Raw genomic sequence first — 16,510 nt, forward strand, 5'->3', positions numbered from 1 at the left:
AAACAAGCAACAGCGTCAGTCCTGAGACCCTGGGGAGGCGATGCGACAACCCCGCTGCACGCAGCGGGCGTGTGTGACGAATCCGGTCTGTATGGGGAGTGAGGCGATACTTGTATGGATTCCAAGGCGTAGCTTTTCGGGTAGAAATTTACTCGCAAAGGCACGATGCGAAAAAATTCGGCCCACTAACGAGGGGGGCGACAATTTCACCTGCGATGATCTGGGTTGGCTCTGCGCCGATATTCGCAGCGATAAAATTCTGCCCGCTAACGAGCGAAGCGGGGATCTTGGCTGGCTCTGCGACGATGTTCGCGGCGATAAAATTCGGCCAGCTAACGAGCGGTGCGACAGTTTCACCAGCGATGATCTTGCTCAGCGGCGGCAGGCTCTGCGACGATGTTCGCAGCGATAACAATTCGGTCCGCTAACGAGCAGAGCGACGGAAATTTTCTCGCTAAGCCGGCTGTGCGTGAAAAAGTGTAGATCCTTTGCTTCTTTCTTCTTGGTCAGCTTCCCAACAGCAGGCACAGCTTCCAGAGGCCCCACAATTGGATCAAGCACTCTAGGAAGGGCAGAACTCACACAGCAGAGTTCAGGGGGAATCTGGGGGTGAAGTCCTTTTGTTCCTGGGTCTTCTTAACAGGAGGCCAGCTCTACTCAGGCCCTTGGAGATTCCTTCAAACCAGGGGACACAGCACACAGCAAAGTCCTTCCCCTCTCCTTGGCAGCAAAGCAACTGCAGGTCAGCCTTACAGCAGGTCAGTCCTTCTTCAGTCTTCCAGCTTTCTCCTTGGCAGAGGTTCCTTCTTGATTCCAGGATGTTCTAATTTTCTGTAGTCTGGGTCCCAATACTCATACCCCAAAATCCTTTGTCCTCTGAAGGCAGAGGGGCCTTGGCCTAGTCAGAACCAGTTCTGGCCAGTCATGGAGAACTTTATTTACTTGGTTTCTTCTTTCCTTTGAGAGAGAGGGGCAGGGTCGTCAGCCGCCCAGCAGGGGGTGGAGCCAGCATTGTGGAAGGCAGGCACAGTCCTATTCAGGCCCAAGTGCTACTCCTCCCACCCATCTACAGGGGAATTCCCCTATTCAGCCCTGGGCTGACTCATCCAGCCTCTGGGAGCCACCCCTGTCCCTGTCACTCACAAACCAGACAGTCAATTCACAAACAGGCCAAGGCACACAGAAAGGGCAGAAAAGGAAAACAGCCACCTTCTAAAAGTGCTGTTTTCACACACAGGATTTAAAAACCATCCTTCCTAAAAGATGTTTTATTAAATTCTGAGTTCAGGGATACCAGACTTTAGCTTTCTATCTTGCTCCTATGGGAAGATATGCAGGTAAACATTATACTCAGCATTCCCCATTATAGCCTATGGGCAAGATAGCCTTTCAATAGTGAAAAACGAAAATGGCTGTAATTCACTACCAGAGCATGTCACCTACACCAATACATGCTCTACCTTTCACATACACTGCGCCCTGCCCAGGGGGGTACCTAGGTCCTTCCATAGGGGTGTCCAATGTATACAGAAAGGGAAGAGTGTACACCAGTCAGGTCAGCATGGCAGCTAGCAACTGCACCCAGGCACTGCAGTGGCAGGCCTGTGACACCATTTTAGGGCTACTCCTGTGGGTGGCACAATCAGTGCTGCAGGCCCACTAGTAGCATTTGAATCACCAGCCCTGGCACACTCAGTGCACTTTACTAGGGGCTGACAGGTGAAACAAATATGCCAATCATGGATAACCAATTACAATAACAATTCACCTAGGGAGCACTTGCACTTTGACACTGATCAGCAGTGGCAAAGTGCCCAAAGCATCTAAACCAGCAAAACCGATATCCAGCACAGCGTCAAAAATACAGGAGGTAGAGGCAAAAAGTCAGGGGAAACCACGCCAAAGATGCCAGGTCTAACACACTTTATGTAAGCAATTTTACTGTGTGACTAATTTAGACTTCTTGCAACTTATTTAAGGAATCTTGCTCTACAAGTCAGCAGCAAAAACTGGGTGTGGAAAGTTTGCAACTCCAAAATCACCATAGCTGCAGATACATGTATCTATGCAAACAGTGGCCAGGGGCAATCCATGCAAGGAGTCCTGCAGAATTGAAATAACAATTCCCACAACGTTATTTGCAGGGTGACAAAATGACCAAAATATTTGCCACCGCATAACCAACTTGTAAATTCCACCTATTCCAACTTGGTGTCATTCAGTAATTGAATAGTTTGTATGTGTAAAATAGAGACTCTAGAATGTCGGATGAAAAGCGATAGTGAGACGTACTAGTAGTAATTGCAGTACGAGCACTAGCAGTAGTAAAAGTAGTAGTAGTAGTAAAGAAAATACATCCTTTTAAAATTAATTTCTTCCACTATTGTGCCCTTTCTGGACTGAAGTCTAACACCCCTACCTTAAGTTGAAATTTTCATTTTGCATGAGCATTTTCAACATTAGGCATTGAAGCATGGTGTAGATGGAAGTGTTGGTGAGTGATCTCAATATCACAATAAGGCTCACGGCCATAAAAATGAGACCGCCTATTTGTAAGCATTGGAATCTGAGTTGCAAATGTATAATTGCATTTTGATGGAATTGCATCTTTTTGGCTAGTTGCTCCCTACATACAAAGCATTATTGATCTTGTTATCTTAACCTGAAAATGTTGGCAGCTGAAAACAGTCCACAACTCTGTGTAAAAATTCAGGGAAAAATAGGTACTTACTGATGGAATTAGATCCGAAATTAATTCTCCCGGTAATTCCTCATTTCTTGGTGAATCCTCAGGGTCTGACTTGTAATGGGATAGACTTGCCTCTTCCCCGGAGTTACTGGCTCTTCTGTTATCATTAAATCTAGCGGTGGGAAAAGTTTGATGCATTTCCCAGAACACCCATAATGAGTGCCTATGTGTTCACCCCGTTTGTGAGGCCTCAGGGTAGACGTAGAATACTGGGTACCAACTGTGGTGGTTAAGGTCATTTACCATTTGTGTCCTTGGACCCACTCTGGAAAGTAGGCCAAGTACACCTTTTCTACATTTGACGGTCAGGGTAGCGAGAGTGAGCAGTTAAAGGCTTTTTCGGGAAGAAGTGTAGGAGGAAAGTGCTCAGTACTCAACAGTGAAACACCAGGCACAATAATTACATTGTCTAGACCAGGTCTTATCTTAGTACAAAACAAGTACTTTCACTTTCATTTTGCACCAATATGTAATATGACACAATCTAAAGGATCTCATGTGCAGTGTGGTAATTCTATCTAAGATGCCTAGTAAAGTAAACCACCTGCTATTGTGCCCTCTTCCCTTTGCTATAGTCTATAAATCAGCTTGTTTAATGTAGTCATAAGTATTGACTAGGAAAAGGTGCAGTTCACTAGGTCTCCATTCAGTTGGAATAGTTCACACTTCAGCTCAAAATTTCATTTACAAATAAAGGGATCGCTCAGACAGCAGTCAATGCTTCTTCTTCGGGACATGGGGCCCGATTCACAGAACTAACTTAAGACAAAATCCTAAACTTACAACCATTTTGGTATTCACAGAAGGCACTTACTCATTTTGGTACTCACAGAAATGCCTTCTGTGAATACCGAAAGTCTTAAAATTAGGATTTTTCTCAGTTTCGTAGTAGTACAGTTAGGACTCCTAACTTTAGGACACCTAAATGCCTTCTGTGAATACCGAAAGCCTTAAAATTAGGATTTTTCTCAGTTTAGGAGTCCTAAAGTTAGGACTCCTAACTTTACTACTACTAAATTGAGAAAAATCCTAATTTTAAGGCTTTCGGTATTCACAGAAGGCATTTAGGAGTCCTAAAGTTAGGACTCCTAACTATACTACTACTAAACTGAGAAAAATCCTAATTTTAAGACTTTCGGTATTCACAGAAGGCATTTCTGTGAGTACCAAAATGAGTAAGGGCCTTCTGTGAATACCAAAATGGTAGTAAGTTTAGGATTTTGTCTTAAGTTAGTTCTGTGAATCGGGCCCATGGTCTGTACATCTTGTTCAGTCTTTTGTGAGAGAGCCTGTTTCTCTCTGTGGCATGTCTGCTGACAAGAAATAAAGGTGGCGATTGCACTTGGGACAGGAGCCGCAGATTGGGAACAGGCAAGCAGGCCGTCTCTACAGGTGTCCATTCTGGAAGATGCAGCCTCTGGGCTCAGATCCAACTAGTGCTCATTTGTAGTCCTCTGATTCAGCTTCACATGGGTGAGTGGTCTTCTTCAGGCAATTGACTCCTCCAGGCTGGGATGGGTATCTTCATTGACAGCAGCTTCTCCTCAGCATTTGCTGGGTGTCAACAATAGCAGCAACAAGCTTTCAAGCACTGTAGGCATACCAAACTGCACCGGTTGACGTCTAGGCTTGATTTCAGTAAGCAATATGGAAGACCAGGACACCGCTCAGAGCACAGATCAGCTATGACTTTACTCCCGAGGGCAGTCAGCAGAGTCTGAGTTTTCCATGTGCAGGAAAAAAAATTCTGGCTTTTCCTTGATGACAGATTCTCCTGTGGCAGGGCCAGACACACTCCCTCCTTCTTTGAGCAGTCAGGCTCCTAGGTGCTAGATAGACCTGTAGCTCTCCAGCAAGATGTGCAGTGGTCAGTTGATGTCCTCAAACCTACATGTAACTGAGTGTCAAGTAGACACCAGCCCTGGTGACTCGGAAGCTCCTTGAGTACTCTGCAGAGCACTCCTGTCCTTTGTCAATAAGAACTGGTAACTGGAACAAAGTGTGGTGATTTTGATCCCTCTTTTAATCTGCATAGAGGGAATGAGGATCCATTGTCTACGGTTTCAGAACTGGTTTGTATTGTTTTTTTTCAAATCCCAAAATTGGGCTGCTCTGCAGGCATACCGGGTAGCAATGATCCTACTGGCTTCAAGCAGGAGTATCCAAAACAAGGGCATAATGAAGTATGAGGTTTCTCCACCTGGCTGTCATCAGCCTTCCTTAAGCAGTAATCAAACAATCAAAAGGGAAAGCCCTGCTTGGAAACATTCTCACCTCAAACAACTGAAAATGTAATCCAAACCCATTCTCTACTCTCTCCGAAATGGTGGAACTGATTCACAAAGGGCCTCTGCACTTGTGGCGGAGGTCCAGAAGTTGTGGGGGGGGGGTCTCCTCACTAAGGGTGAAATCTCTGCAGTGAGAATTCTCATTCCGTCCTGAATGTGGAGACTCCCCCAGGACTGCAGGGCCTCAACTACAAGTGCGGCGGCCCTTTGGGAATTGGGCTCCTAGTGTTCCGAAAGAAATTTATGAGCAGCCCTTTGTGAAGAAGGTTCTCTTTGTATTTCTAAGACCTTATCTCCACAGGCAGGGGTGACATCTTGTACCTACGTCTTGCAACACGTTAAATCAGGGCCATCCAAAACAGATCTCACTGGTCCTATGCAGAGGGCATTCTCAACAAAATTTTAATTGCATTGGTAGCTGAGAGTGTGATCACCTGTCACGACTCATTCCCCAGATACCTTCTTTGTTTGACCAAGCTCTTCAGTCTAATGCAGGTGAGTTCAAAACCATGCATTTATTATGCTTCACCTTGGGCAGCAGTACAAAATAGAGAATGAAGGACAAACAGAAGAAGCATTAAGGAACTTTGGGCCAGATGTAGGTAAATTCAATTTTGCGAGTCCTTAATAGCGATTTTTACCGAATCGCTATTAAGGACTCGCAAAATGGAATGTATGTAGGAATCTCAAAAATAATTGCGAGTCCTTAATATTCCTTAATTGCGAATCGCAAATTGAGATTTGCAATCAAGGAATACCTTCCCATTCATTCCTATGGGCCAAGAGGCGTGCGCAATTTCAAGGGTGCAAGGGTTCCAAAAGGACACCCTGTTGCACCCCTGAAATGTGCATGTGTGCACATGTGGCGCACATACCTGCCCTAAGGACAAGTATGTGCGCCACATGGCACTTTGAAAAACGCCAAAAAGTGCTTTTTTAAAGGAAGTCGCAAAATACCACCAACTTGAAGTTAGTGGTAATTTGTGATTCCTTAAGGCAAAATCGCACTTTGTGGTGCCTACTGGCATAGCATTTAGGGAATCGCAAATTGCGATTCTCTAAATGCTTGCGTAAAATAAGGAATAGCAATTTTTGCGATTCCTTATTTTGCGTGAGGGTATTTGCCTACCTACATTGCTGACAGCCAAATTGCCATTGCAAATGCTGAAATTCTGCGAATTTCAGCGTTTGCTATCGCAATTTGGCTTCCTACATCTGGCCCTTTAAGTGTTACTGTATAGACCTGAAAAGCATGATTAGGAGGTGAAACTTAAATGAAATGCATAGTTAACAAGGCACTCCAAACATTAACAATGACTTATCAAAGATGGGACACTCTCAAAGTGTTGTGTCCTCTCACACTGCATCACCACTGGAACAAAACAAGACACGCCAGAGCAAAGAGAATGGTGTCCAGCATATTGCAGGGTCTGAGTCATACTCTGAATTTCACAAGGAGCCAAATAAAAACCATCATTCTTAAAGGAAAGCAGAGTGCAAATGGTAAGGCAAACATGCTGTTTGGATTACAGGAGCCACTTCTCACTACGCTTAGTTTCCTCTTCCATCCATTCGTACCAACTTGAGGCATCCTGCCTCGCAGGCGCACTGATTGAAAACAACAATCATCCAATACCTGAGGCTGTTTCTGTGGGGTACGAAGCAGGTCTCCTAAGATATTCTGCCGAAACAGGCCGCCTTTTATCAGTTCTATAACACCCAGTGTGGCGTTTTCTCCTGTTAGGCCAGAATCGTCAACCTAATAGTGGGATGACAAAGAAAGTAAGAGTAGAATTAACAAGATGTAACTGCAAGTTGCCAGTTACACTTACCACATGGAAGCTACTAGCTACCCAAACCCTCACCCACAACTCACCAAGAGCTCTCCAACGAACACCTATGACAAAAGTGCAACTCATATCTGCCCCCTTTGACCACTAACCTATGGACTGGGTAACCACCATGATGCTTGTATGGCTCATTTTAATGTACTGGTGTGTCTTCTGAGCTGAGGTTGTGTCAGTCTTACATTTCAAGAGCTATTCTTCCGTGTCTAAAGTGCTCTGCTGCCCCTTCTCCCAGCGAGGTATGTGCTCTATGTATATGTTTCTTACCTGTAACAAAGGTTGTTTGCCAGTCGCAGTTAACCACTGGATTTTTCTGTCGTATTCATTACAGCTCCTATGCGTGTCTGTCACTTTCACCTGTCCCATTTCAGGAATGCTTTGCAGCGCATACTGCAAATCTGCTTCCGAGATGTCAACTCTTAAACCTGTTAATGGATAGTCATAATCATGGACTATGAATCGCACATATCACGCATAACTACTCAAACATAGTATTGATTATGCTTCTCAAGTGCTGGAGACCACCACTAAATGAAAACGAAGGTCAGAAACCAAATGTTTCTTTCAGAGTTCAGTCTCTTCACACATGATTTCAGGCATAGGGTGCGTTGGGGGTCGAGAAAGTGGAGAACATAAAGGTGGAAACTGAAAGAACTCAAACACTAGACCTCTTCCTTGGCTTTTTTTATCAGGTCATTCCTACTAGTTAGGATTTAAGGGCCAATCAGATATGGAATTAACATCTGACATTTGAGTTTAGTTATTGTGGCTTGCTGCTCCATATTAGTTTGCACATGTTTATGCATCCCTCGCATTTGTTGTTTTGTTCCCTTTTGGTTCTCTCATGGTTAGAAATTCCCTTATCGTTTCTTATTGACTGTATTTTTTGATTGATCATGATACCTTCAGGTATCCTCTATCCAGATTACTCAGGTCTGGTCTGGTTTGTGAATGAGTTCTCTGGTCGTGTTCTAATATTCTGGACTCATCACATCAAAAGCCACTGCCAAAACTGGTAATCCCATGTCTCCACTGTACTATGTCTTTTTCAAATAGGGCTGCATAAAGTACTCACCTCTTGATATCCAATTTACATTACAGCCAGTTCAGTGACTTACCAAACACTTACCAATGACATCTCCCAGTGCAGCTCCCCACCTGTGAAGAATCTTATAGAACAATGAAACCCAGTCCTGAGTTAGTTACTATCCCTGCTTTCCCTATCACGGTTTCTTTATTGCACAATTTGTTACTTTTGCCCATCCACATAGTAGTTAAGGCACTGCATTGGGCTTCATCAGATTTATGTACCAGGAACCCAACAGTGTCCATTCAAAGAACAAAAGTAAATTTTATCTGATTGTGACAGGAACTGGGCTTCCTCCTGCAGTTCTGTATGGCTATGGAGTCTACTGAAGCTTCTCTAGTGGACAGGCCTTGAACTACCCGTTGATGAAGTTAGAGTGCAGTATCTTCGTTCAAGAGTCTGAAGCTATTCAGGCTGGAAGAAAGTTCTTTATTTCATGTTAGGTCCTTAGGTTACAGCAACAGCAAGTAGGTCTTGTCAGGGCTCCAACCTCCCTCACCGTAAGAGTGGTGGGGCAAAGTCGACATAACGAAATAGGGAAAATAAAAAAAATAAAAAAACACTTACCTTGCGCTCGCGGCATCACCGATTCAATGATTCGGCGAGTGCAAGATAAGTGTTTATTTTTTTTTATTTTCCCAGGTTTTATTTATTTTTTAATTTAATTTTCCCTATTCCGTCTTCTATCGACTTCCTCCTACCCCACCTCACCCACAGCTCTTACCTGCACCGGCTGAGACTGCTCAAACTGTTTCTCTACTAGGTTCCACTCCACACAGTAATACAAAATTCTTTAAAATCATTTCCTCTCAGCATTCCACACACCATCTTAGACATGCAGTCGAAAGTGATGAATAGGATACTGAGCATGGCCCACTGACAAATTCCAGGCAAAGGAAACAGTATCTTAACAATTCTTCCCCTTCCTACTATTTGCCTTACTTCTGCAACAGCAGCACTATCATAGGTTGATTGGATTTAACCATATGTAATGAGATACGCATGCCTACCAGATTCTTCCCTGATTAAACAATCAATTAGTCTCTGCTGCAATCAATGATGTGATTTGAGGAGTTCAGTTAGGTTTTTTGACACATGAAAGCACCCTTCTATAACCCACCAGTGTACCCTGAAACTCGTTGGATCTCAGAGACATTTCTGAGTTTGTGAACATACAAAATTACATTATGTCAACCAGTACAGTTCCATTCGTGTAAATATACCGACAGCATGTGCATGTATGTATTAAATATTAAAACACCTACCCGTGTTTGCCTAGTGCTCTGGCCTTCTGTAAAATCCATGCCTGCAAGAGCTACATTGAAAATGAATGGCATGCCCTTTTAAACAGAACCGTGCTTTAGTAGTAAGTTTGGAGCGGAGGATCCTATGATCAGTAGAACTGGAGGGCAGTAGGTTGGGGAAAGTGAACTGTGGATGAACAAACATTGATATTCTGCAGCTGCAATATTTTATACACTTATATTGGGTGAGAAGATCTTGAGATGACTGCTACTCGTCCCAAGTTTTTCTTAGTATCATGATTCAGTAGCATTTACGAAGGCCTTCTGAAGCGTATTGACTCTATTGCACAGTGATGAAAAGAAAGCATTGGATGAAGCTGCTGACCATTTTACATATCTTTCTTTTGTTCATTGATCATGTTTTATGAGGAATAGGTGAAAGGCGGAGAGAGCTTGATGGAGGGGATTAGTGGTTAGGAGAAATGGTGGAAATGGAGGGGTCTAAGAAGGGTGGATATTAATGATCAGGACAAAACCGAGTTCCAGGGGTTGAAAAAGCAATTTGGTAGGGGGAATGAGTGACGGAAGGGGGGGAGTTTGTAGGAATTATAAGCCAGGAATGGCAGGGAGAGGTTAAAGGCAATTTGACGGGAGACAGGAGTCAAGAAGGGAAAGGAAGAACATCATTTGGGTGGGGAGCATAGAGAAGTGTCCGGGGGAAAAAAGATGTGAATGCGGCATGGGTCTTTTGTCTTCTTTATTGTGTTGTTCATTAGGGAAAGCTTTGATGAAAAAGTGGGAGGTGTCTGCCAGCAATGGCCTAGAGAGATTTAAAAGCTTAAATAGAAGTATTGTGATTCAGGTGTGCTGAGGGTATCACAGGTGAATGAGAAGGAGAGATAAAGAGAGAGTTTGAAGGTTGATAGGAGGAATGGGCAGGGGAGGGTACTAGGCCTAGGGAAATTAGGGAATGTAAAAGAAGGGTCAGCAGAGCATCGTGAGGGGAGGTAGATGGACGTGTTGGCAGAATGGGAAAAATGAGATGGCTTAGCTAGGGTAAGTGCAGGGGAGGAGAGAATTAATCATGAAATGGTATCGTAAGTCCAACAAAGGATGATGAGATAAAATCATCTTTATTTAATGTCTTGACAAAATGACCTTTTAAAATTTTGGAGTTTGTTATAATAACATATGTTATTTTTAACACTACAATGCTAACAGCCTTCCGTAATATGTTGTACTTGCCATGTTTTAGTTCAGAAATATTTGACAGATATCAAGCATATAAATGAAAGTTATTCAAGCAGTGGTGACTCACCTCTGATTATTGTTCCATAAGCTTCAATATCAAAGGTTCCATTGATTGGAGGAGATGCAGCCTGAGTTCTTTCAACAACAATTACTGAATCTCCAGGCCATGTAGACCCTCTGTATTCCACAATGCTTCCCCTGTCAACTGCTTCATCCTTTAAAGTAAAAATAGTTTAATGTAGTGAGCATAATTAATACATGAATGTATGGGAATGCTTTTGTGTAATGCTGTGAATCAACTGAGATTTACAACTCCAAGGCCGCCATATGGATCTCTTGTCATCACATCATTACTGCACAATACTGATCTCTGACTAATCAATCTACAGCTAAGATCCATGAGTTAGCTGTGTGCTGAAACCCTTAGATAAAGTGCCAGGGATCTAGGGAAGGTCTGTATAGGGAAGTATGGTGCCTAGAAGATCATATGGAATGCTTTATTTTCACAGCTTATTTTATATCCCACTTATTCCTCTTCAGAAATGCAGTAAATGTAAAGTTTGGACTCAGGTAGAAATTTAGATCCTCTCTGTCTTCGATGTCAATAAAGTGCAACCAGTGCTCACCGTTGCATTGCTGGTAGTGACATGGCCAACACATGCAGAATTTCTAAATAACCTAAGTGTGAAACAGAATTAAAGTAAAAAGGAAATCTGTACGGGGCATGCACTTAAAGGCATATTCAAGATTTCATGCTCCTACAGACAGTCACATTGGTTAAACTTTATGTGTTGCAGTAAGTATCTGGAGACAGTATATAGTAGATGTTGATACTGCCTGGGCCATAAAGGCACTCTAGCTGTGTGCCTTAAGGGGTTCTATATTGGCCAAGGAGTGTCATGACTGGGGAAAGGAAACAACTTTGTTTCAGTGCTACCCATGAGGACAATTGCTTAAGCAATCGTTTCTCTGGTTTCTCATACACAGAATGTACTATTATGTAAATACCTTATGGTACTGTTAACACTTTCTGTGTACCCTTCTTACTCCTCCGACATGTTGTTAAAAACTGTAGAGCGATATTGGGCAGTTGAAATTACTAAATCAAGAGATTAACATTTGTAGGTTTAGACTATTATTAAATATATTATAGTAATCTCAAAACCCCCACCTCAAATTATGTTGCATTTATAAAAAGGTAGAGTGTGTCTACTAACCTGAGCAAATGCAACTGCTATCAGTGGTATATTAAAAGCACAGTCAAATGTGGCGATGGTCACAGTATACTGCTTGTTTGCATGTGGTGGGGAAGGCTGGGTTTCATCCACTTGAATGTTACTAATATATATCCCTCTGTTGGCCAGTGCCGGTGGTCTTCTCTCTGAAATGGCTGAAGATTTATAAAGATATGAGACACAGAAAATGAATCCTCATAAATTAATTGGGCTCGTAAATTTGCGAGTGCATAATTAAAAACATGACCAGTGCTACGGCTTATGTGGATAAAGCATGGCAAGGGCCAAATATTTTTCCTGAATTCAGTGCAACCCAAACTCAACCACACAGAAAGGTAGGTAGGAGTATGCAAGAAAAAGTGCTTTAATGAGGTTCAGTGAAAGATTTGTGGCCCTGGAGTCTTTGTTAGAAAGTGGTATTTTTTCTAATATAATCAATGTCTTCAAACAAGATGTACCTCTCAATTGTTCCACATTTCTTTCAGATATTCTTTAATATCGTATAAAAAGCGCTTGAGCATCCCTACTGGAGATGGTAAAAAATAATTACATAATTTTCTTTATGCTTGTCAAATGTTCAGTTCAGCACATACTAAGTCACTGCATTTGTTTGAGTCACAGGTTTTCTGCATCAATTCTGATTGGGCCCATGGTGGTCTTGTTAACCTTGGGAGTTGCTGCTGAAATCAATTAATGTAGTAGGACATATATGTTTCCTCTCAAATGGAGGTCCATATAGTAAAACAAATATTTACACTAGACATAGTCTGAATGCTTAGCACTAAAATGTGCATTTTTCAAGAACTTGTACTTCATTTGCAGCAGCCTATTTTATTCAGTATAATACAGTTATAAAATATTGACATTCACACTGCTTTCTGTCACAAACCCAGACCTTTTAGCACTATAAATAAGTCGCTGGTCCTGACTGCACCAATCAGGATGTAATTCTGTGACTCTATGGTCACATACAAAGGCATCTACAGTGATCACATTAGACAACTGAGGTTTCATAAGGTAAACATTTATATTTTCCTTTGATTAGTTTAACTTGCATTTATTTTTCATATGCATGTAAATGAAGACTAGAATACACTTTTCACACTTCCAAGCTATCTTTATTTACAAACAATTGTAGACTCATTTGCTCCCCCCAGGAACCCATCCATGCAGCCCCTGAGGCACCCCTCCACAGTTTGAAGACATCTGGTATATTGTAACTTTCTAAAAGTAGCATTTTTAGGATGGTAACCTAAAATATGACTTTACCAATAAAGAGGGTTTTACATTATAATTCAGTAGACACCAAACATGAAATTTCTACCTGCTCCCAAGCAAAGGTTATCATGTAATAAATGGAATAAGGTAACCCAATGTCATTCTGTGGGAGAGGTAGGCTTTGCAGAACTAAACAAATAATTTCAGAGTTTTTCACTGCCAGAACATGTAAAACCTAAAGTACATGTCCAACTTTGTAAATGCAATGCACCCTGCTCACTATGCTGTTTACCCTATGGACTGTTTAAGGTCTACCCTAGGGGTGACCTATTTGTATCAAAAAGGAAGATTTAGGCCTTTCAAAAGGTTAATTTTGCCAGGTCACAATGGCAGTTTGAAACTGCACACAATGGCAGGTCTGAGACATGTCATTAAAGGGCTTCTTAAATGGGTGGCACAATAAGTGCTGCATGCCCACTGGAATGTTTTGATTTGTTCTGCATTCCGTCCATCGATTGTGCGTCTTTTGCTTTCTCGCCCTAAGTGCGCCAGGTATGCCCAGACGTGGGTCCTGGGCTCACTGTGCCACTGGAATCAAGCTATCCTGGCTGAAGAGGGGTGAAACCCCGAAACCGGTCCTAGGATACTTGTTTCCAGTCCAGGGAGGACCTGGCTTGGCAGTTCAGGATGGACTGTTCCCATGAGGTACAGGGTCAAGACTGATTTGCATATGGCCAGGTCTAAACTGGGGTGGCATGGTGAGCAAAAGAATGATGGATTTAACCCAGATCTCCTGCCTGGGGGTGAATGTTTTGATTTGTTCTGCATTCCGTCCATCGATTGTGCGTCTTTTGCATGCCCACTGGTGACATTTAATTCACCAGCCCTGGATATTTGATAAACCACTTTACTATGGACTTACAAGTAAACATAAACATGCTAATTTGGTGTAAGCCAATTTTACCATGCTTAATCGAGAGAGCACAGCACTTTAGTACTGGTAAGGAGTGGCTAAGTGCACAGAGTCCTTAGGACAATAAAAACAAATCCAGCAAAAATAAGAGGGGAGTAGGAAAACCATTTGGGGGAAGCCTACCCTAAGGTTGACAGATCTAACAATGTAACTTCTCCGAATGTCCCAGATGTTGTCTCTACGCCCTGTGAATACAATTTACATTGGGTTTGCAGAAAGGAGATTGTTGAGTCATATTTTATAGAGCCACCACATAGTTCAGATTTTTGGTGCCAGCCAAGTCATTTTAGTAAATATACACTAAAGTGATACGCAAAGTTTGTTCTCTTCCATTTACTCCTATCTGCAAAAAATCCATAGATTATGGATTCATCAAGCAAAGGCCCTCATTTGGAGTTGGCAGTGAATCCCAATTTGTTTGGTAACAGGAGTTACAAGAGGATTCTGTATTACAAGTATGTAATGGTAAAATAGGACTCCTGCTTTTTTAGGTTGGACATTTCACCAGCAAATACCTGGTGAAATTATTGTGGGCATCTGGTGCAGAAGTACTGATTCCCATGGTAGTTCACCAATCGTCAGAGTTCCTCCCTGTGTGAAAATAAAACGTTTCTGCTCCTGACTACTCAGTGTGAGGACCATAGTGGCTAATACGTACTACTTAAAAACTATAAATCAGATCAGTCTTATCGCTATCACATGAGGATTGGATTGCTTTCAAAATACAGGGGATTCATGTCTTCATTTTCATTCAAAACAATTGGAAACATCTGCAAGGATTTAAATGATTCATATGATTAAAAAATATTTCAGCCAGTGTACAATTTGAAAAGGAGAGAGACTTCTGTGTGGCTTAGCCCTTAGTACTGAACAATTACTTTGTTACACTTAAATGTAATATTTTACGGTTACATATGAGGTGTATTTAGTGTAAATAACAGCTTAATGTTCTCAATTATTGTTACATACTGTTACCATGTACAATTGAATACACATTTTATGAAGTAAAAAATATTAATCTTACAGATATGTGGTAGATTTCCATTGGTTACCTACTGGTGACATTAAGGGGTCTATTGGAATGGCGGTCGATGGGCACCACCGGGCTGGCGGTGGTAACCGCCGGGCCGGTGGTGGTCATCTTCCTGTGATCGCAACCCAGAAAAACCGCCGGTCCCATTAGCATTGCAGTTACGGCCGTGGTGGTGAGATTTAGTGCCCGCCACTTTTCCGCCGGTAGCAGTCCGCACGATTGCCTTGTGGGCGGAGTTGGACCACTAAAATGGGGCCAGTACAGGGTCAGGCTCCGCCCGCATGATTATGATGCCGGCGGTAGCCAACCTTTCTGCGGAGGTGGAACCGCCATGGAAAGGCATGTGGAGAATGTCTCTGGGGCCCCATTGTGGGCCCCCAATGTGTTTGGGGTGGGTTGTGGGTGCACTGTACACCCCTACATGTCCCTGTATCAGGTTGAAGGCACTGTGCAGTGCCTGCCACACAGTGCAGGGATATGCTGGACATGCTTTTTTAGACATCGCAGTGGTGCTGCAGGCAGCAGCAACTGCCGCAATGTTAAATGCTGCGATCGTACCGCCAAGGTCGGATTTCGACTGCGGAGCATACTAATTAGACCGGTGGTTATGCCGTGGTCCTAGCAGGCAGTGTTTTCCTGTTACCATGGCGGTCGGAGTGATTTTCCGACCGCCATCTTAATAGACCCCCTTAGTGTCTGGATTAGCAATGTTTGGTATTTTGCTTCTTCCTACATAATAGAAGTAAAACTTTATTTCTCTGGAATAACTTGTCTTAGCTGATAAGCATAGTGCTTAAAATCTACCTTCCTCAATTTAGGGGGAAATATGCTGTACTTCTGAACAACACCTATTAATAAAAAGAGCAAACTTATCTACAGAGAAATCTTGAAATAATACTGGATAAAAATATTCATTTTAGAAATATTTCAAACTATTGTAGGGTTTTCTCAAAGAACTATCATGATGATATTTTAATGTGAAATATAATTTACAACTGTGGGTAACAAATGAACACTCAAATTGAATAGATTAAATTACCCTTTCCCAAACCCTGGGTTACGACCCACTGGTGGGTCATGAGCTGATTTCTGGTGGGTTACAAAAGTACAAGCAATAAATATGCCTTTAATTTCAGTATTTATATTGTCAGATTTGCTGCCCTTCAAAAACAGAGGTCAAATGGAAGACTATGTCTTCTGGCAAATAGATGCTTATCGTTTTAACATGAGGACTTTTGTTTAGAAACTTCTCTCACTGTGCAGTCAGAGAAAGAAATGTAAAGTGAATTATGCAACAATCTTGCCGGGCACAGGGCTGGTGAAAGGAAGGGCTGTAATTTTTGTAACACATGACAAAATGTAAATATCTGTAAACTAACAAATCCAGCAGTTAGGAAAGCAAAAATGCACCACATTCTTTGTAATTCTGAAGTGTGATTGAAACAAAGATTTTACTAGAATCAAAACAAATAAAGACACTCAACTTGGTGAAGCAGAAATGATAAATATCCACATAAAAAAACAGTTTTCCACACATTATTATTTGTGTGCAATATAAATTTATCAGTGAAACAGTACTTCTGTG

The 16,510-nt window shown here is 42.2% G+C and overlaps 1 protein-coding gene across 1 annotated transcript in view; it reads right to left on the reverse strand.

Moving 5' to 3' along the window:
• Positions 1 to 16,510, reverse strand: part of LOC146830893 (fibrocystin-L-like) — a 533,569-nt gene that overhangs the window by 393,413 nt on the left and 123,646 nt on the right. The window contains exons 24-27 of the mRNA XM_085603812.1: positions 11,684 to 11,856; positions 10,534 to 10,681; positions 7,152 to 7,309; positions 6,674 to 6,796 (exon numbers count right to left, since the gene is read on the reverse strand). Of these exons, the coding sequence (XP_085459938.1) occupies positions 6,674 to 6,796; positions 7,152 to 7,309; positions 10,534 to 10,681; positions 11,684 to 11,856 (602 nt within the window). The remainder of the gene's footprint in view (positions 1 to 6,673; positions 6,797 to 7,151; positions 7,310 to 10,533; positions 10,682 to 11,683; positions 11,857 to 16,510) is intronic.

This window comes from Triturus cristatus, chromosome 5_1 (assembly GCF_964204655.1).
Source record: "Triturus cristatus chromosome 5_1, aTriCri1.1, whole genome shotgun sequence".
Taxonomy (NCBI): Eukaryota; Metazoa; Chordata; class Amphibia; order Caudata; family Salamandridae; genus Triturus; species Triturus cristatus.